This window comes from Cornus florida, unplaced genomic scaffold (genome assembly GCF_030987335.1).
Source record: "Cornus florida cultivar Cherokee Brave unplaced genomic scaffold, ASM3098733v1 CherokeeBrave_3.0.0_Hap2_Chr07, whole genome shotgun sequence".
NCBI classification, from domain to species: Eukaryota; Viridiplantae; Streptophyta; class Magnoliopsida; order Cornales; family Cornaceae; genus Cornus; species Cornus florida.
Window position 1 is genome coordinate 58,591,177 of NW_026775577.1, and position 22,247 is coordinate 58,613,423.

The 22,247-nt window shown below is 40.7% G+C and overlaps 1 protein-coding gene across 4 annotated transcripts; it reads left to right on the forward strand.

The window, feature by feature from the left end:
• Positions 1 to 2,141: 2,141 nt before the first annotated feature.
• Positions 2,142 to 21,872, forward strand: LOC132267237 (photosynthetic NDH subunit of lumenal location 4, chloroplastic). Of its 4 annotated transcripts, XM_059768336.1 has the most exons (7): positions 2,143 to 2,626; positions 16,474 to 16,566; positions 18,400 to 18,460; positions 18,557 to 18,625; positions 19,468 to 19,604; positions 20,978 to 21,091; positions 21,718 to 21,872. In XM_059768336.1, exons 1-5 carry the CDS (start codon positions 2,264 to 2,266, stop codon positions 19,545 to 19,547), a joined length of 666 nt encoding a protein of 221 aa, XP_059624319.1. In that variant the 5' UTR covers positions 2,143 to 2,263; the 3' UTR covers positions 19,548 to 19,604; positions 20,978 to 21,091; positions 21,718 to 21,872. The 4 variants fall into 4 exon arrangements, with proteins under 4 accessions (XP_059624320.1, XP_059624319.1, XP_059624318.1 ...); XM_059768337.1 differs by lacking the exons at positions 20,978 to 21,091; positions 21,718 to 21,872 and adding an exon at positions 20,764 to 20,971 and having other exon boundaries at positions 2,142 to 2,626; XM_059768335.1 differs by lacking the exon at positions 21,718 to 21,872 and having other exon boundaries at positions 20,978 to 21,243.
• The last annotated feature ends 375 nt before the right edge of the window (positions 21,873 to 22,247 follow it).

A 22,247-nucleotide genomic window follows, 5' to 3' on the forward strand; every position in this document is an offset into this window, starting at 1 on the left:
AAGAAGATGTGTTACATGTCAGCCGAAATTTTGGGATGTGATAAAAGAAAATAAAACAAAAAACATAAAACTTACAAAAATGGAATACCCAAAATCTTATAATATTAAAGGTAACCCATCTTCTACAATGTTTCAACACTTCAAAATTAAGCATACAAACATCTGACAATAAACTATCATATAACAGTAAACTTTCTCTTAGATCACTACTTTAAAATTAAAGACCCATCTTCTACGACTTCTTCAGTTGCGACCAGATCTATTCATTAAAAAGGGTTCATCAAGCAAAACACTGTCAAGTAAGTCCCGATTCATTACTTTTGCCTTTGGCCAAACCTAGAAAATACAGGGGTGAACACGATCGCCTAGTTGTAGGAAAAATCATCTAAATCCATATATATCATAAGATAGAATATTAAGTACATTATTATAAATTTTCAGGCATACTTATTATATCCATTGATAGGGAACTAAAAATAAATAAAATTGTGCAACAACTTTGTTCTACCAAAAAAATTCTAAAATAATATTTTTAATTAGCCATTTCATTCTTCAAACTTGCAATACATTTTTACCAAACATATTTTTGATTTTAAAAAAGGGTAAAGTATAGTCACATCCCCTGAAGTTTGGCAAAAAGACACTAAGAAAGAAACATATCTATTTTTTTAACAAAAACATCTCTTGAAGGTTCAAAAATGGACAAAGATACCCCCTTTACATGAAAAATTGACCAAATTACCCTTTGACAATTTAGGAGACTTTTTTAACTTTACAACTTAATGAATTGGACTAATCTACCCTCATGAATAATTTATGCATAAAAAAAAAGTAAAAAAAAAAAATTCATATTGTTCACTTTTTTATTTTATTTTATTATAAATGTCCTAACTTCTTAAAAATGTAGAAGTCTAAAATGATTTTTTGATTCAATACATATATTTTAAATAAATTATATTTTGTTATTACTTCTTTTCTTTATCTTTTTATCTTTCATCTAAAAAATATTAAACCAATCTCTTTTCCTTAAAAATAAAAAATATGGTACCAGTATAACTTTATGCATCTTAAATTATATATCAAATATTATACATTTCCTAACATAAAATAAAATAGGTACCAGTATAATTTTATGCATGCCTTTGTTTGTTTGTTTTTTTTTTTTTTTTTTTTTTCCCCTTTGTTTTATTATTATTTTTTTCCCTTTTATGTGGGGAAATGCATAATATTAATTTAAGATGCATAAAGTTATACTGGTACCATATTTTTATTTTTATGAAAAAAAGATTGGTTTAATTTTGTTAGATGAAAGAATTAAGTATCTTAATTTAAAGATAAAAAAGAAAAAGAAAAGAAGTAATAACAAAATATAATTTAATTGAAATATATGTATTGGATCAAAATATAATTTTAGACGTTTACATTTTTAAGAAGTTGGGACATTTATAAAGTAAATAACCAAAAAAAAAAGGTGAACAAATATAAGGGTTTTTTTTTTTTTTTTGTTACTTTTTTTTTAATACATAAATTGTTCATGAGAGTAGATTGATCCAATTTATTAAATTGTAAAGTTAAAAAAGTCTCCTAAACAGTCAAAGGGTAATTTGGTCAATTTCTCATGTAAAGGGGTGTATTTGTCCATTTTTTAATCTTCAGGGGTATCTTTGTCTAAAAAATAAATAAGTTTCATCTAAGTATCCTTTTGTCAAATCTCAGAGAGTGTGACTGTACTTACCCTTTAAAAAATTTAAAAGAAATATATAAGTAATAATATTTGTACCGATTTATTGAGGTGAATTAACTAGAATGTTTTTCATTACTTATTTATCCACTATACATGTAAGTAGGGCCCACTTCTTTATTTGCATAAATAACGGATTAGCAACATTCCAATTCACTATAATAAATGGTTGCAAGTATCATTTACTTATCAAACAGATTACCAAATACCATTGAAGATGTGAAACAGAAACATTGCTTCTTCGAGTGAAGGTAAAAGGACAAAACAGAAGTTGTTGCCGAAAATATTGGTCCTTGCCATTGAAAATCCGGAATAATAGGTATTTTTCCTAAATGAATTGCTTGGAAAGAAAAAGTTGAATAACCCATCACTCCTTTGTCTCACAAGCTTATCCGATTATTAGCATTTGTGGAAGAAATTGGTGGGACCTTTTTCTTCGAAGGGAATGAATACTGGCGCGATTTCATCTCCCACAAGCTGTAGATATAGAGAGCGAGAGTTACATAGAGAGATAAACAGATAATGGCGGTCTCTACACCATCCATTGTGACACCAAAGCTCCACACACTTCAAACCTTCAATCCCAAACCCCAAATCACCTTCAAAGCTAACTCTAACTCTTGTTTTTCTCGCTCTCTCTGCTCCTCTCGGAACTCGATTCCTTCCAGTAGTAGTAGTAGGAGGAAGATTTTCGATCTGGGTGTTGGGCTTCTGGCTGCTTCAGTGGTGGCTTCCTCGCCCTTTGACGCCTCCGCCACCAGAATCGAGTACTACGCCACCGTAGCAGAGCCTTCCTGCGAGCTCAATTTCGCCCGTTCGGGTCTTGGTTACTGCGACGTCGCTGTTGGGTTTGGTGAGGAGGCTCCTCTTGGTGAGCTCATCAATGTCAGTATTACAACCACTATATATATATATATATATATATATATATATATATGTATGTATGTATAAGTATTATTGTTATACATATGACAACGTATTTATGCAGTGTGAACGAATTGGAAGTTGGTTTGCATTAGTATGTGAGATTCTTTTTTGTTGTTGCTTGTTTAGGCATTTTAACAAACATGATGGCTTCATTATCCATTCAATTTTTTCATGGTTTTATTAATTTCTTTATATTTATATCTATGTATATGAATAATGTATCACCAAATAGTCAACCTTACTGCCCTTTACTATGTTGTATTGATCCCCATTAACACTGTGTCTGAGGAGGCCCCGGATGACATGGGCCAGGTCCGACTCGCAAAACACAACCTTCAGTCCGAACAGCTGGGTCAGCCCATAGAAAGACACTGCCATATGGGCCGAGCGGGAGTAAGCCCATCAAGGGTGACCAGGGCTTACAGAGGAATAGGCCCAGGTCCAGCAATTAGTAAATATCTTGTAAATATCTTGTAAATATCTTGTAAGTGTCTATAAATAGGAGTTGGAATGAAGAGGAGAGGGATCTTTCCGGGTTGAGGTGTAAGAATTCTAGAGAGAGAAAGAATAGAAGGAGTTTCTTGCATCTTCAATTGGCGCCGTCTGTGGGAAACGCATGAAAGTTTGGTTGATCAATGAGGAGTATCGAATGGATTCAAACCAATTCGGTTGATCGAGACTCGATCTTGCGGATTTGAATCCAGATCTGAGCGATTGTGACCTACTCTGGAGGAATTACGATTCTTGAAGCTTTGGCAGGAGTGACTTCAGATCTACGCAACCACGAGTTGCTCGATTGTGGCAGGATCTGACGGATTTAGAGTTTAGACAATTCAGATCTTGTAAACAGTGAGCATAATTCGGAGAATTAGAAGCCAGATCTAAAAATTCTTACTCACGAAGCTCAGATCTACTCGCGAACTTGAGATTAATGCCTTTACTCCGTTCGGGAATAATGATAGGTGAAAGCTCCAATCCGATGGAGGCTGTCCAGCAAACAAAGCTTGAAGAGTTGATGAACTTGATTGAAGCTCTCAGAAAAGAAAATGCAGAATTGAAAGCTGGACTGCAGCATCGGCAAATACCTGCGGTTTCGCATCCACTTCCGGTCGGAGAAGGAGGTGTTCCATCTAATATCGCGCATCAAGGCGATCAGGACGAGAACAATCAGTCAGCTCACCACCGTGACGAAAGGATGATGGACAATTTGCCGCCAAATGTTCGTCGAGTTGAAGATCACGAAGGATCGACTCACGTTGATCCGCAGCGGGAAAGGTTTGACCGAGAGGAAGTGATGGAGGTTGATCGCCGTCGAGTAGCGTCGCCTTGGCAAAGAGAGTTCATAGAGGAACGGTCGTTCGATCCGTCTTACCGGCCCTCCATGGTTACTGTCACTCATCACGGTTCGGAGGGCAGAACCGTAACTCACAGAGCTACCGCTGGACTCCAGAGAGAGAATGAAGCTCTCCGATCCGCGGCTCGGACGGTGGATTCACCATTCACCGACGAGATCTTGAATGCGCCGCATCCAAGGAAGTTTGCTATGCCAGTCTTTATTCTGTTTGACGGAACGACCGATCCGATCGATCATGTGTATCATATCCAGTTGAAAATGGCCCTGAATACGGAAAACGACTCTTTAATGTGCAAATGTTTCCCTACAAGCCTGGCCGGACCGGCGCTCAGCTGGTTCAAAAACTTGCCTAGGAGCTCCATTGGCAGTTTCAGAGACCTGTGCGATCGGTTCATAAGTCAGTACTATGGGAACAAACGCCCGCCGAAGGACATCTCGAGCCTCTTCACGATGCGGCAGCACAAGGATGAACGTCTCCAGGCCTTTCTTACCAGGTTTAATCTCACTAAGAGTATGGTGATCGAATGCCACCCTTCTACGGCAGTTCAAGCCTTCAAGTTAGCCATGACACGCGGAACTCCCTTTCACACCAGTCTGGTAGTGAACACGCCGGCTACCATGGATGAACTCAATGAGAGAGCCGATGGCTTTGTGCGCCTCGAAGAAGAGGAGGCAGCTAATGCTCGGACAACGTCGCTTGTGTCGACCGAGGAGAAGTCCAAGGCAAAGATCAGGCAGAAGCAGGCTCAGCCACAACGTCAGACCACTTGGAAGGCCGAAAAAAGGTCCAGGGAGGAAGAGTTGATTACTCCGCTGAAGGTCACTCTGGCAAGGCTGTATCAGGAGAACAAGGACAAGTTTCATCCACCACTGCCAATTAGACAACCCCTCGAGCAGAGGGATCAAACTAAACATTGTGCTTTTCATTCTGATTTCGGACATCAGACTAACGAATGCAAGAACTTGAGGAGGCAAGTGGAGATGTTGATAGCTAAAGGGGAGTTCGCGAGTTATGTTCAAGGCTCGGCGATGGAGCAGAATCGACCAGTGGAACAAATAAAAAGGAGTTATAAACAAAGCTCCCACAATTCGCAACCAGTTCGTATAATCAATGTTATCCATGGTCGACCCGAGCCTAGTGAAGAGTCAGATGAGCTGCTACGGGTGCGCCTGCGGCAGGCGCAGATGAAGAAAAGGGTCGGCAATGTGTCCACTCTACACCAGCAGAGCCCGTCAATGCAGATAAAGTTCGACTGGACAGACCTGCAGCGTGTTCAACTGCCTCATGACGACCCGTTGGTAGTCAGTTTGACAGTGGCGGATTGCTTGGTGCGCAGAGTTCTGATCGATCCTGGGAGCAGTGCGAATGTTATGCCGAGGGACACATTTGACAGGCTCGACATTAAACCAGAGAGGCTCAAGCCCACCGGAAATCCCTTATTAGGGTTCGATGGGAAGAGGGTGGAACCCGTCGGGATGGTGGAAGTAGAAGTTCAAGCTGCAGAACGAGCTCTTATGGAAACTTTTGTGGTTGTGGAAATTCACCCCTCGTATAATCTCCTGATGGGAAGAGGATGGATTCACAGAGTCCGGGGTGTACCCTCAACTCTGCATCAGGTCATGAGGTGCCTCGGGCCCGATGGGGATAGAGTAATAGACATTCGGGGGGATCAGGTCGCAGCCAAAGAGTGTTATTCCGTCACACTAAAGCATGCTGGGAAAGGAAAGGCGCCCGTCCGTTCGACAAGCCCCAGATAGCAATTACAGAAACCTCCGCCCGAACAGAATAGGGTGGAGGAGTCAGTCGACTTGACCGAGGAGCCCCTTCTGGATGTGCAGATCGATCAGTCCAGGCCAGAACGAACTGCCAGAGTAGGTATAAGACTGACCAGAGAAGAGCGGCAAGAGCTAGTGGATTTTTTGTCCCACAATGTCGACGTATTCGCATGGAGTCACCTAGACATGCCTGGAATTAGTCCTTCCGTATCCTGTCATTCCCTGAATGTAAATCCCAGTTTCAAACCAGTGAAACAGAAGCAGCGAAGATTTGCTCCAGAACGTAATCAGATCATAGCGGAAGAAGTCGATAGGCTGCTTGATGCGGGATTTATCAGAGAGGTGCACTACCCTGAGTGGTTGTCCAACGTCGTTGTAGTGCAGAAGAAAAATGGGAAATGGCGAGTATGCATTGATTTCACCAATTTGAACAAAGCCTGCCCGAAGGACAGCTTCCCGCTGCCTAAGATTGATCAAATGGTGGATGCCACCACTGGGTATGAGCGTTTGACCTTTCTGGACGCATATTCAGGTTATAATCAGATTCCTATGGACCCCGCAGATGAAGAAAAAAGTTCTTTTGTCACCGAGCGAGGTACATACTGCTACAAAGTTATGCCTTTCGGGCTAAAGAATGCGGGAGCAACTTATCAACGACTTGTTAGCAAAGTTTTTAAGAATCAAATGGGTAAGATTGTCGAAGCCTATATTGATGATATGGTGGTAAAGAGTAGGAAAAAGGATGATCATCTGAAGCATCTGCAAGATGTATTCGATGTACTAAGGCGATATGGAATGAGGCTCAATCCGACCAAGTGCTCGTTCGGTGTGAGTTCCGGGCAGTTTCTGGGACACGTGGTCAACCGCAGGGGCATCGAAGTTAGCCCCGCTCAAGCAGAGGCTTTGATTAAGAATGCCGAGCCAAAGACGATCAGAGAGGTGCAAGCCCTAACAGGACGAATAGCTGCGTTAAGTCGATTTGTTTCAAAGTTGTCAGACCACTGCAAACCATTCTTTGACACGATTCGAAGCCATGGAAGGCAGGTCTGGGGGGATGAGCAACGACAGGCATTGACTCATTTAAAGCAATATATGCAGAATCCTCCAGTCCTGTCAGCCCCAGAACCGGAAGAAAAGTTATTTCTATATCTTAGAGTATCTGGTGTCGCGACGAGTGCCGTTCTGATTCGTTGCAAGGAAGGGGTGCAATACCCGGTATTTTATGTAAGCAAAACACTGATGGAGGCAGAAAAAAGATACTCAAAGGCCGAACGGGTGGTACTTGCACTTGTACATGCAAAAAGAAAGTTAAGGCATTATTTTGAATCCCACCCCATAGCTGTTCTAACAACTTTCCCAATCAGAACGCTCATGCACAAGCCAGAGCTCTCGGGCAGAATGACAAAGTGGGCCATAGAGTTGAGTTCATTTGACATAACGTACGAGCCGAGAACAGCTATTAAAGGGCAAGCGGTGGCCGATTTCCTACTAGAATGTGATGCCGAAGATACGGAAGAGGACCTTAGAAGCGGCTCTTGGAAACTTTTTGTGGATGGCTCCTCTAACCAGATGGGGGCTGGGATTGGGATCAAACTGCAAACCCCAGAGGGTACTTCCTTGAGCCAAGCACTCAGACTTGAGTTCCGAGCCACCAATAATGAAGCGGAATACGAGGCGTTGCTAAATGGATTAAAGTTGGCCAGAGAGCTACAGATCAAAAGTTTGACAGTGTATAGTGACTCGCAGCTGATTATTCGGCAGGTAAATGGTGAGTACGCAGCCAAGGATGACATGATGGGGGCATATCGTTCTACCGTTCTGCGTAGAGCCAAGGACTTTGCAAAGATTGAATTCATACAGTTGCCGAGGGAACAGAATGCAGATGCAGACCGTTTAGCATGCAGTGCTTCGAGTTGCGGTGAAACATTGGCGAGGGTGATTCCAGTGGGAATAGTGACCCAGCCGTCCATTTTCGAAGAACCGATGGACTCGGACCCTTGGCAAGTCAACGTCATACCGTATGAACCGAGTTGGATTGACCCAATCATTACCTATATTCGAGATGGCGTTTTGCCTATGCAAAGGGATGAAGCTAGGAAACTCAAAAAGAATGCTGCCAAGTACGCCATCGTGCGGAACCAGCTGTACAGAAGGTCCTATTCTGGCCCGTACTTGAAATGTGTCACCCCCGCGGAGTCGTAGCAGGTACTGCGAGCTATTCATGAGGGAGTGTGTGGCAATCATTCTGGGGGAAGATCGTTAGCGCATAAAGCAATGACACAAGGGTATTTCTGGCCAAACATGTCAAGAGATACGGAGGAGTTCTCTCGAAGGTGCGATAAGTGCCAACGATATGGACCAATGATCCACCAACCACCTGAGGAATTGCACGTAATGGCCTCGCCGTGGCCTTTCGCGCAATGGGGGATGGATGTGGTCGGTCCTCTGCCAACTGCAAGAGCTCAGAACAAGTATGTGTTACTGGCCACGGATTATTTCACTAAATGGGTGGAGGCAGAACCGTATCCTAGCGTGACTCAGACTCAGGTGAGACGATTTATCTGGAACAACATTATCTGCCGCTTCGGTGTTCCCAGAACAATAGTCATGGACAATGGCACAAACCTCGACAGCAGGCAAGTAAGAAAGCTGCTGGAGGAGTATGGAATCAACCAGAAGCTGGCTGCAGTAAGTCATCCTCAGGCTAACGGACAAGCAGAAATCACAAACAGAACCATTTTCGCCTGCATTAAGAAGAAGCTGGAAGATCATAAGGGGAAGTGGTTGGATGAACTCCCGAACGTTCTATGGGCTTACAGAACCACCCCAAGGCGGCCGACTGGGGAGAGCCCGTTCGCAATGGCGTATGGTACCGAAGCAGTTATACCGGTTGAGCATTTAGTCCCCACTATCAGAAGCTTAGCATGGAGTCGAGATCAGAACGACAAGATGTTAAGACTGAACCTCGATATGATAGACGAAAGGAGGGACGCAGCGGCTATAAGGCTAGCATCGTATCAGCAAGTGCTGGCGAATAGTCACAATAAGAGAGTAAAACACAGGGATTTTGCCCCGGGCGATCTGGTTCTGAAAAGAAAGGTGGGGATGGTCAAAAAAATGATGCCACCCTGGGAAGGCCCATACAGAATTGCAGAAGTCATTGGCAAAGGGGCATATACGTTGGAAACCATGGCGGGAAAGTTGGTCAGCAAGCCCTGGAACGCCACGTCTCTGAAGAGGTACTACCAATAGAAGCTAAGTTCTGGCTTTAATTGGATGTTAATTGTTGTCAATCAAATACGTATGAATGAGCAAGTTACTGGAATTTACAAAAAAAAAAAAAAGAATTTTCTTTTCCAATGGTCTACTATAAAAATTCAAAGCCAAGTGGCAAGTGGCATTCTAGCCGAGCGCCAGGCACTTAAGCAAGATAAGTGGCAGCTGGCACTATAAGCCGAACGCCAGACACTTGCTAAAAATTTAAAGCCAAGTGGCAAGTGGCATTCTAGCCGAGCGCCAGGCACTTGAGCAAGACAAGTGGCAGCTGGCACAATAAGCCGAACGCCAGACACTTGCTAAAAATTTAAAGCCAAGTGGCAAGTGGCATTCTAGCCGAGCGCCAGGCACTTGAGCAAGACAAGTGGCAGCTGACACAATAAGCCGAACGCCAGACACTTGCTAAAAATTTAAAGCCAAGTGGCAAGTGGCATTCTAGCCGAGCGCCAGGCACTTAAGCAAGATAAGTGGCAGCTGGCACTATAAGCCGAACGCCAGACACTTGCTAAAAATTTAAAGCCAAGTGGCAAGTGGCATTCTAGCCGAGCGCCAGGCACTTGAGCAAGACAAGTGGCAGCTGGCACTATAAGCCGAACGCCAGACACTTGCTAAAAATTTAAAGCCAAGTGGCAAGTGGCATTCTAGCCGAGCGCCAGGCACTTGCCGTACAAACACACAGCGAAGCTAATATAAAAAGAAAAAGAGAGAAAAGATATGTATATACTGAAGATAAGTTGAACAGAGCACAACACATAGAGAAAAAGAGTTCGGCCATTTCATTAATATTGAACATTTAGTTTACAAAAGAGAGATGTCCATCATTACAAGAAGATATGAACTAGAAGAATTCGAAGGAGCCCTAGCTAGACGCCTCAGTACCAACAGCATCTTGGTCTTGCCGACTCGCCTCCTCGGCCCCATCAGCCGCCTCACCTTCATGAGGTGGGGAATCCAGGTGAATAACTGAGTCGTTCGGCTGGGGTTCAGCGTCAGCAGTGGCTACAGAGGGAGCCACGGTTGACGATTGGGGAGCGGTCAGTGGCAGAGCGGCAGGAGGAGCTGTGATGATCCTTGAGGATGCGATGTCCTGGCACTCATCAAATATACGTTCCGCTTCGGTAGGTTCTGGGTCGACATAGACCCCCAGAGGTTCGATCCCCAGATCCTTGTCTACCTCATCCGGAGTGGAGCTGGTCTGTCCCTCATCCGGAACCCGGTCGGCGAAACCTTCCCGGAATCCTTGAGCATACCGAAGAGCACCGACCCTGGAGAACCGAGCGTGAAGGGCCAGCATCCCACCACCCACTCTGCTGATAGCGTCGATCAGAGCGGTACGCTCGTCCAGAGCTCTTTTTTCAAAAGCCATCCGAGCAGACTGTTCATCAGCTAGAAGGCGTTGGAGTTCTGCCTTCTCTTCTCTGAGTGATTCCTGCTCAGTCTGCCAGACGCTCTTCTCAAGCTGGAGGGCGTCCTTCTCATCCTGAAGGGAATCATTCTCCTTTTTCAGGACATCTCTCTCTTGCTCGGCTTTGTCAAGCCGAACCAGCACCTCGGTATTCTTCATGGCAAGGAGGTCGTTTTCTTTATTAGCCACCTCCAGGCTGTCAGAATACTTTCGGGCCCTGGCGTTCCCCATCTCCACCTGCTTCTGCATGGCCATCATCCCGAACAATGTCTGCATAGGCGCACAATAAGAACGGTTAAACCAATAGTCAGAACGGGCGAAGGCAAGACCAAGTAATATAAGAGAATTCATGAGTTAGAAAATAAAAGTCACCTCCATAGCAGATTGGGGGAAGCGACTGAACACGTCCTTCTGGGAAAGGCCCTTTGCCGCCTCAATGTCCTTCGGAGTCCACATGCTCCTGTAGTAGGCCATAGCGGTCTGGCCATCCTTCAGCATGGTCTCGTTCGGTTTCACGAACGTCCCATCCGTTCGGGTGTACCGAGGGGCCCATGGCGGTAAGCTGGGGATAGAAGGGGGGCCTGAAGCAGAAGCAGAGCCACCAGCTGCAGGAGGCCCAGAGGGAGAAGGAGCTCTGATCGCTCGGTGCAAGAGAGTACCCGGCCCAGAGACTCGGGTCCTTCTAATAAGAGGCTCCTCCTCAGGATCGATTTCACTGTCAGGATGAGGCCTTTTGCCTCGCTCTTTGTCCCGACCGCCCCCCGCAGCAGCAGGAGCTATGGTAGCTGGGGAGGGCGCGTTCTGGTTGGCAGCAGGGGCGCTGGCAACAGGGTTAGTGGCCACTGCGCTCGGGACAGTGTCAGATATGGTGGCTGAAGAAGAAGCCGACGCTGGAGAGGAGGTCGCCCCAGCAGCAGGAGTGGCTGGGGGAGTATTTTTCCTCCTGCCAAAAGAGGGAATCTGCAGTCTGCTCATATTGTAGCCGAGTGATGAGAGCGCAAAGAGGTTGTCTGAAGTGAGGAGATCTGAGCAGGAAGGAATATCGTTCAGAACGTATCTCTTCAAGTAGTTACTCCTATCCCTGCAAACACTATAGCTCAAATCATCACAAGGTATTCCCAAGGAGCGGCATAAGTAAGTGCAAAAACGAGGAACGCATGTTTCACAGGGGCAGTCATGTTTATGGGATTTGAATTTTTTATAGGAAGAGACAGAGCAGACACCAAAGGCGCTCGGGATTGGGTAATCCTCTGCAGCAGGCGAAGACCAAGCCCCACTAATGCCCACTATGCTATCCCTCCAACCCTTTTCAGATTTTATTGTGTCAGTGCATATGGACATCTTCTCGAACGGGTAGAGGTGGTAGAAGGGCTCGTTAGTACGGATCTTACTGACCTTATAGCACAGAAGGAGGTCTATGAGGTCAAGGTCCAGATTTCTGTCACGCATCAATAAGAGCATAACAGATATGATCCTAAAGAAGTTGGGGTTGACCTGCAGAGGGGATATCCCCAATCTATTGAAGACATAACTAAAGAAAGGGTGCAGAGGGAACCTAACAACATTCAGTTGAAGGTTCGTGAATAAGACTTCGCCGGGCAGGAGGCCGGCGCCGGTCGTAATATTAACGTCTTGGGGGCAAACCCTAACTTCGATGTTGTCAGGAAGTCTAAGTCTCATACGAAGAACACCCAGATCTACAACCATGGTGGAAGTACTAGAAGAATCTAAAAGAGGGAAAATGGAAGCCTGCCGAAAGTAAAAAGAACGAAACTAACCTCGGAGGACTGCAAGATCGCTGGGAGAATGACTCTCGAAGGATTTCACCGGAAAAGGCTTAGCACAGTTCTAGAAAGAGGGAGATTTGACTGATGATGGAGACGGTAAAGGGAAGTGAAGTGGAATTCTAGAGCATTATAAAGGCAAGGGGGCCCGAGGGCCGAAGCGTCGGGAAGGCAAGAAATCCCTCGAGCCCCGGAACATTGATTCTGGATCTGACCGTTCGCTCCCCACGTGGTTATCTCGAGCCGTCAGCGTCATGATGAGACGCCATCAATAATTACCCCTTATTAAATAAGGGGCAATTATGGGGGCAGTTGAGGAGGCCCCGGATGACATGGGCCAGGTCCGACTCGCAAAACACAACCTTCAGTCCGAACAGCTGGGTCAGCCCATAGAAAGACACTGCCATATGGGCCGAGCGGGAGTAAGCCCATCAAGGGTGACCAGGGCTTACAGAGGAATAGGCCCAGGTCCAGCAATTAGTAAATATCTTGTAAATATCTTGTAAATATCTTGTAAGTGTCTATAAATAGGAGTTGGAATGAAGAGGAGAGGGATCTTTCCGGGTTGAGGTGTAAGAATTCTAGAGAGAGAAAGAATAGAAGGAGTTTCTTGCATCTTCAGTGTCTGTATCCCAAATCTAAATTGGTTTGAATTTTAGTTATGGATTTTTTGTTACACAGGTTCAAGTCATGTTAGGTTTCTCTTTTTCAGCTTGATGTTGGCTGATGCTGCCTTTGATTTCTCACACATCTATACATTTCTCATTATGTTGCTTCCATTAGAACAATTGTGGAGATGTGATTATAAATTGATTGGAATGTTGTACATCACGAAGCATGGATTGCCTCATAACCATGTTATATAATTTTTTCTTGAGATTGATACGTATGTTTTGGTCGCATAGTACTCTAGAAGCAGCTTTAGTTCCCTCCATTCATCCTTCATTGTCTATATGATTTATTGGAAAATTTCTCTCCAGTCTTCCCCTCTTATGGATGATTAGTTTAAGATAAAGAGTCATGCACTATATGGTATTTCAATTCCACAGATTTCTCTCCACTCTCACCCTCTTTATGGATGGTTAGTTTAAGATAAAGAGTCATGCACTATGTACTAAGATTAAAATCTTTTGTAGTTTAATTATCTCTTCTTAATTCTAAAATAAAAATTATCGTTACTTCAGTCAACTCAATAGAAATTACGTCGTTAGTAAACTGCAAGCATTCAGAGACCTCTTCCCCAACATGCCTTGTTAATTTATTCATAACCATTATACAATTGTTTGGTTCAATGCCAATCTATAATGTGATAAGTTGTAATTGGTTTTCTTGATAATTCTATTGCTGACGTCCTTTTCATGACCCAAGATAAATGAATTTGTTACTAGGTGTTCTTGTTAATATTCACTTATTATCTAATTTCTAAAAACTGATTTAGGCAAAGTTATTTGTCTAGATATTCAATCTTGCTCTAGCATGGCTTCAGATCTTCTGTCCCTAAAGTATTCTTGCATAATTATCTTTCTCTTGCCTATGCAGTGAAGACCATACCATTACTAAGCAACATACACTAAGAGCCTGTTTGGACATCCCTTGAATTTAGTTGCCCCACTATCAAATGTCTTTTCATTATAAAAATATATCATCTTGACTGGAGCCATTTTGGAAATTGGAATCTTATATGTAAAAATAATGTTAATGATACTAATTGTTGTCATTCCAATAAAAACTGAAAAAGCTTGTGTAACATGAGATATGATAGTCTTCCATTTTCTATAATATCTCCATTGAATATGACATTTCTTATATGAAGAAATGAATGGAACCATTAAAATTCATGGGGACATTCAATAAGGCCCTAAGTGACCTCTTCTGAAATAGGCCTGGCCTATTTGTATATAACAAATAATAAAATATCCGGATTCGATGTAACCATTGATTTAATCTTTTTGTAAATGAAATTTCCCTTGACCCTCCTCTATTATTTCAGATGCTATGCAATACAATTCATACTTTCGATGCCACATTTAATATATATCCATGGTACAAACCATTGTCACATCAATATCCTTCAAGTCCTGAATACTCAATTACCTTCTTCTTCCTCTTTTGTTCTTCTGCCTGAGAATTGTTAGAACTTAGTGTCTATGTCTTGGCAAATTCTGTAATAAAAACATTGGCTGTAATTAGTTAATTCGAAAGTCACTTTGTTCATTCAGCATATGTTGATTTGCCTGAAATGAAGTGACTAAAAACTGAAGATTCAAAACTGAAAATTTCACAAAAACGAATGGATTCAATGCTCTTAGTCAACTTGAATTGCACACTATTAGGCATGGTAAGTTTGACTTAGTAAACCTAATGGATTAGGAAGTTTGATCACCCCAAATAAGCATCTAATATGTTCAAAAAATAAAATTCGTTTTTTATCTGATTTGAACACTTTGGACTATTCCTATTAGTGTATTCAATCAATCCTAAACAAGACAGGAGGTCAGGAACCAATTGAGTGAAGGGCCAACCGGTCAGGTTAGTGGCGACAAGTTGACAATCAATTGAGCACACTTACCTACTGATCAAGCTTTGGACAAAAATATCGACTATTCAAGTTAACAAGTTAGATATCATTAAGAGCTTCTAAATCCAAAAATTTGACATTTATCAATTTAACTTGGACTAGGCTTTCTAAATCTAAAACCTATAAAAAGACTAGAGAATCTCACACCTATTGTATTTTATTGAATTTGTTCTTGGAGCTTGTCTTGGTGTTTCTTTGAAGAACAACTAGTGGAAATTGTTTAGAATGAATTTTAAGAAGTCAGAATACCTGTTAATGAGGATGTTTGTTGATAGTTGTTGGTCGTGCCACTACTGGGCTTGTGGCAACAAGGGTCAGATTAGTTTTTACTGTCTAATGCTCATTTAAGGAAGTAAACATATTATTCACGATGTTCTCTAAAAACCCTTAGTATGTTTCATTAATTTTGTACTAAATGTACTTTTGATCTGGTTCAGCTCAACAGTCTTTTCCAATTATTCCAGATTCTTTACAAGAATTCCGTATCAACAGTCTCTTTCCAACATGACCTTTTATGTTATTTTTAGTCTTCCCCTTCTCGTAGAATTATCCTCAGTTAAGGACCAATTTGGATTGCTCAATCTTGCTTTTACTTATCAATAATAATAATAATAATAATTTTGTACTACTGAATTTATGTGATTTATGAGGTTATTATTCACTTCTTTGATTAAAAAAGGGGGTAGCTGAGGGTCAAATGTAAGTTGTTTTACCTCCGTATGGAGAGGCTGTTTCTGGTTATTCACTTTTTTGGCTCCAAAGCAAAAATTATAAGAGAAAAAATAGAAACAAAAACCAATTTTATTTGATACCAATTTGCACCATCAATGATACAAACAAGTCTGAGAAAGAATCTAAGTGTGCCAAATCCTTGGTGTAAAAAATGTAGTAACATGATTGTTATTTATTGCAAATGCAAAGCCGCATCTTAATGATTAATTGATGCATAATGTAATGCTTGTATTGAAGAAGATTGAGCAAAATAAACATGTATATGATTGGAGTAGGCCTCATTGATCTTTATTAATTGAGGCATGCATTTTTTTACTAATAATGACATTGGATCACCCCCTTTCAGTTAGTTCCCAGTGCACAATGCATAGCATCCAGTATTTAGAATTTAATGCACAAATCAGTCAAGCCGTGGCTTAATGAATTGCCTCATGGAAAAGTTACGTCGAGTATAATCTAAAGATAAGTGAATTGATTGCTTCTTTTGTTGTGGATTGGTTTTGTCAGGTGCGGAATCTTTTAATGATGAGTAAAATTTATTGCATCTTTTGTTGCTGATTGATGTTGTTCCAAGCTGCTAAGATATGTTTTGTCCAAAAACTCGGAGACTCACAAACAAAACCAACCTTCAATAGCCTATTTGAAGTGGAGACATTCTTCGAGCAAGATGATGGGAACCAATATACCCACTATTTCCTTATTGTAGCTGGCCATGCTTTAAATTTTCCTTCCTGTTTTTAATAAATCCTACAATGGACATGTAATCTGGGCCTGAGTTAAAATTTCAAGTCTTTAAGTAGTTTATATTGCCATAATATAGTTCAGGATATTATCATGTAATAATAAACATATTGCCAGTTGCAATTTCATGATTTTTATTTTTTATTTTTTGTTTTTCAGGTTCACTACACTGCAAGGTTTGCTGATGGGATAGTTTTTGACAGCAGCTACAAACGTGCTAGACCTCTCACCATGCGCATTGGTGTTGGCAAGGTAAGTATTAGTTTTTACTGCTGAACTATTGTCGCAATCTCTGTTACATCTTGTCAATTACTACAACAGTGATATTACCTGTTCATATCCAAAATTTGACTAATCATAACTAATAATCAAAGCAGCTTTCTGTACATAGAAGGGACCATAATTTGTTTCTCATTCTCAATGTGACATCACCACAAAATTTATCTGTTTCACATAATATGAAATGCATTCACTCCATATAAATTTGTTATTCGTTCTCAATCTTTCATCACCCATATAATTTATCTGTTTCACATAATGTGAAATGCATTCACTCAATCACTCCATATAAACTTAGATGGAAATACATGTGGACAGTAACTGCTGAAGTTTTTAACTTGTTGCTCATGATTATACGTGTATTGTTTAACTAAACCCCAAAACAAGTGATATTATACATGTAGCTTGTCTAGACACTTGAACATAAGGATGTTTCTGTGAAGTTGAAAGATTTTGTTGTCGACTTCTGCTCTTCTTATATGTTAGGTAACATAGCAAAGTGGCCTCTGGAGTAATGTGCCCTGGCATCTACCTATAAAGTTGAAAGGTAGGTTTAATAAAACAACTATGAGGCAGATATTTCATTATGGTGCATAATGTTGGCAATTCAAAAACGACTTGTTCATCAAATGTGTGGTAAAAGAAGATAGGATAAAATAGAGTATTAACACATTCATAAAACATTGGAATTAGTACCAATGGAAAGAAATAAAGAAAAATCGACTAGTTAGTTTGGCCTTATACAGTGAAAAATAATAAGTGCACACTTGAAAGAAACTGGCATTTTTCTACAATGATTTGTTTTTTATTTTATTTTATTATTATTTTTATTAGTAAGATTTCATTAAAGGTGCTCAAGAGGGGAGCGCTCCCAATAGAATACACAAAAGCCGAAAACGGGGTTGGGGATGATGCCCGAAGGACTCAGTATATGGTGGCGATGTTCTCCGTCGAGTCCTTCCCATTGTCAGCGGCAGCGGAGAATTTGGGACCCACGATCACTGATGGGATGAATGGGAATGGAGTTGGATCAACAATGGAGATCGAGTTGAGGATGCAGATGGCGGGTTGAGTTTGACTTCTGCATTTCTTCGCACATCATGTGGAAGCTAAAGCTGGTAGTAAGGTCTCCATTGATGGGTTGGTGTTGATGGGTTAGTTTGGGATTTTGATGGGTTGGTATTGGCGTTGGGGATGGTTGGAGAAAGAGAGAGAAAGAGAGAGAAGAGGACAGAGAGGAATGGCTATTGTGGACTTGGAGAGAGAGAGAGAGACAAAGAGGGGTAGTATAGTAATGTAATTTACAAGGTAATATTTTTTATTTATTTATTTATTTTTTATTTTTATTTTTAATCTTATAAAATTCAGGGGTACAATTAACATTTCATTCACATTTTTTATGTCCGTAACCACTTAACGGTGATGTGGGTGGTCATTGTAGTGAAGGCCTATTTCGACCGCTGTGTGTAATTAGGCCTAACCCTATTTCAACCACTGTGTGTAATTAGGCCTAACCTGAGGAGGTGCGAGTGTAATTTACCCTAGACTAATTGGTGAAGGGAAATAATGAATACACTGACTAACTTAGAAGTTAGGATCGTATTCAATCTACACCATATGTTTAAACTTCAAGCTTGGTTGACGTTTTCTTGTGCTAACATTCTGCGTTTGAAGCTTTTATGCCCTTCCTTTTCTCTCCATAGTGAAGACATAGGACTTCCACGTATATAAATTAGGTTATTGATGATGTCCTGTAATTTACCTTCAGTAAGTCTTACTAATATCATTTTTCAACCTTGTGTCCAGGTGATTAAGGGATTGGATCAAGGAATCTTAGGAGGTGAAGGAGTACCACCCATGCTAGTCGGTAGGGTTCTGAATATACTAAATAGGCTACTGTAGTTGCTCGTTTTATTGTTACTTCTTTTACTCCCAGGAGATTTAACTTAGCATTCTTAAACAGGTGGAAGACGGAAGCTTCAAATTCCTCCAGAGTTGGCATATGGGCCTGAACCTGCTGGTTGCTTTTCAGGTGAGTTGCAATAAACTGAAAATTATAATTCTTGGTTCCTAGGCTCCATTTGTATCTTGAAAAGAATTAGGAAAGGAAAAAAAATAAAATTGCTATAAAAAGAAGTCATTTTAATCATTTTCCTTCCCTTTCCCCCGTGTTTTCCAAAGTACAAATGGAACCTTCACGTTGATTGAAATCCGGAACCTGAAATATCTCATAAAGATACAACAACAATGACATGGTTAGAATTATTAACCATGAGTCTAATTTTTTTTTTTTTTTCATAGTTGATACTCACACACACATGCCTCCATGGAGGCTTGAACCCCTGACCTTCCTTTGGGAAGTAAGGGCCTGATACCACTAGGCCACTGGCTCGTTGGTGTCTAAAATTAGTGCTGTTAACAATTTATTTTTTAGTGCTGTTAAACTAGTAATTGGTTCGATTTGACAAGAAGAAATCGAAAATCTGGTTCAGGGAATCTAATGTTAAAAATATATGGAGTCGATACATGTTTATATATGATATCATGACCTAGTAAATATTATATCATAGTAATATATGAGGGAACATTCCAATTGCACATTTTTTCTTTGATTTTCATTAGATTAGATATTGGTACCAAACGACTCTTATAGACACTCACAAGACCAAAAACATTTGTTGGATTTTATCAAATTCAGTTGTCCTAACTAACTTAGATGAATAGTCCTGATCATAACATGAGAAGTGAATGTTTTGGCTAGAATGACAAGTTAAAGGTTTGGCGTTTGTTTGGTTCATGAACATGAAGAAAGAGACATGATGCAATAAATTATTATGCAATAAAATACTGACACCTATTATATTCTTTACGGAGGTGACTGCAATATTCCTGCAAATGCAACTCTTGTCTACGATATCAACTTCATCAATATCTACTCGGGAAATAGGAAATGAAGGAGTTCTATCTCATGCAATACACAACATGTGAGAAGCCAGCGGCAATTTGTTCAGGTAAGTTTTTTGACACTTCCTCCTAAAAATAACTTTTCACTTTGTCTGTTAGAACTTAGAACTCAAATAGGGATCTGATTACTCAAACTTTTTATTTTTTTGATAAGTGAAATTGTATAAAAGCGCTCAGAAGGGGAGCGAAGCCCAAGAGAAAAACACAAGGCCAAAAAGGGCCTCTAAGCCTTCAAAGAGGCCAAAAAATCAACAATCTCCTCTAAAGATCTATAATTTCTCCCTGAGGCCCAACAAAAAGAGTGGAAAGAATAGAGAATTTAAGCATAGAAATAGGCATCTCCTTTCCTTCGAAATATCTCCTATTCCTCTCGGGCCAAATACACCACCACACGCACAAAGGCATAGCCCTCCAAGCATCCTGAATATGTGCCCCCACTGTACTACCTCTCCAAGCGTCAATCAGATTACTCAAAGTTCAATAAGCTCATTTCTTTTTGTGCACATCCCTTCTGGGATAAAGATCTAAACCTCACCATCTGTCCATTGCGCGTTAGGTAGATACATTCTTATAAGGGACATCGAATACAATCCAGTAACCTAAGAACAGCCGCCCCGCCATCCCCCCCGCGCTAATGTCATCATTTCCCCTTTGATTTTGACGAAGAATTTTCTTTGGTTTAAGAAGCTGGGAAGAGTTGCTTAACCCTGAAGTAAAATGAACTCATGAAATGACCAATTCCTAAGCATTTGACATTTCATGAGAAACTTTGGTGGGTTAGTGAAATTTCAAAACCTCAGAAGACATCAGTTTGGGCTCCAGAAACAATGAGAAGGTCTCTTTCCTCTTACGTGGTAAGAAATTGGAATGACCATACTCCATGTATTTAGATCATCTGGCAATTATATATTACCATGATGCTTAATGAACATTTACAGTTCCCTTTGTTGGGTGCATCTTGTGGTATGTCTTGCATCACCATACATTTGCCACATATTGGCTATAGTGCAAACTCCTTGGTTTGATTCTAAGGATCAAAAGCAGATCACTTAAATAGCTAGATATAATTGCAGTGTGGACTGTGGAGCACACAATTGAGGATATGATTGTTGATATATGTTGAATGACGTATTCACACTCATCTTGTGGACATTTCATAGTTATTTGTTTATTGTTTGGATGATTTATTAAATATTTTGGCTGCAGATTACGGTCTAGTTGAACTTAACAAGAATGGTAGCAGTTGCTAGTTCCAAATTTTTATAGGGCATGGAAAGAAAAAAATTATCACTCAAATCCTCGAGGACTGTTTTATGCTAGACATGTCTTAGTGGGACTAGTAACCTTGTCTCAATATGCTTTCTGTTTTTATTTAGAACTCACCTGAAAATAGTTTGGTTCTAACGATTTGGAGCAAAAGGTGCAGATGTCTTCGAGTAGAAAAAGATGGCAGAATCTTATTTCTGATTCAAGTCGCCACTTATAAGGACAAGATGTTCCATGCTAAGCTGGGATTGCTTGGGATTCAGAAGAGGTAATTGGCCATCCTGGTTGAATAAACTAGTATAGGATCTGTGTTTTACACGGCATGCAACTTAAATTCAGTACCTTTTGTATATGTAATTTTCGGATACCACTTAAATTTGATTTGGTAGCAAGTTCCTTGATCTTCTTTTTCTTGTCTAATTTTATTTCCTTTTATGGAGCTCCTTGAGGCTCATCATTTTTATTTTTCCATCCATTCATATGTTTTTTTGGGGCAAGGCTTGAGGTAGCTGCTAGAGAATCTTCTAGGTTCATTCTGAAATTTGCCATCTCAAAAAGACCACATCGATTACTAATGTCTGTGATAGCAGGATATAGTACAGTAGTCATCAAATTTGAAAGACCAACTTGATTAGGGGACTTATTAGGAACCATTTATTCTCTATGTGGTCACCAAGCTTTATATGAATTGGAAGGGGTATTCTAAATGAATGTCACATTGCTAATCATGTTTGCATAGTTGGTGAAATACCCTGTAAAGAAGCAAATTGTGGTATGGTTGTGTTCTCCAATAACTATTGGTTTATACTTGTGCTTTCTTAAACTTTATGCACTGCTCATGAATTGCTTTATGAATTTTGTTGATATTGATCTTAGCCTATGTTTTGTTTGTAGGTTTGGTGAGTGAAAAATTAAAGAAAACAAAAATGAAATCGTTTTCTGTATTTGATTACCAAGGAAAACAAAACAGGGTAGGGAAATTTTTTTGTATAATTGAAGTATGCTCATATTCTCTCTTAAATGTTCTTGTATGAAGCAGACTTTGAATCTCCCTACTTTCTGATATAACCACTTGTAGACATTGCCTCGGACCTCCCTCATCGTCCATAGAGGAACAATTTGTCGCCATTTTGGATGGAAAATGGATGCCCCAACAGTATGTGCTTTACCAGTATGCATTCAAATATTTTTCTTTTACCAGTATCTTTTCCCCCCGACAACCCCACCAAAATATATATATATATATATATATATATATATATTACCTCCATTGTACCCTCTTGTATTTGCCCCAATTTTCATGGAACCAAATTCACAAATTTTAAAAATTTTTTTTTTCCCCTGAATGTCAGAATGACAAGGAAGACATTTCCCAAAACCCAGATGAAAAAGCTCCTTGGAGAGCATAGCCAAGCTCTACCTAA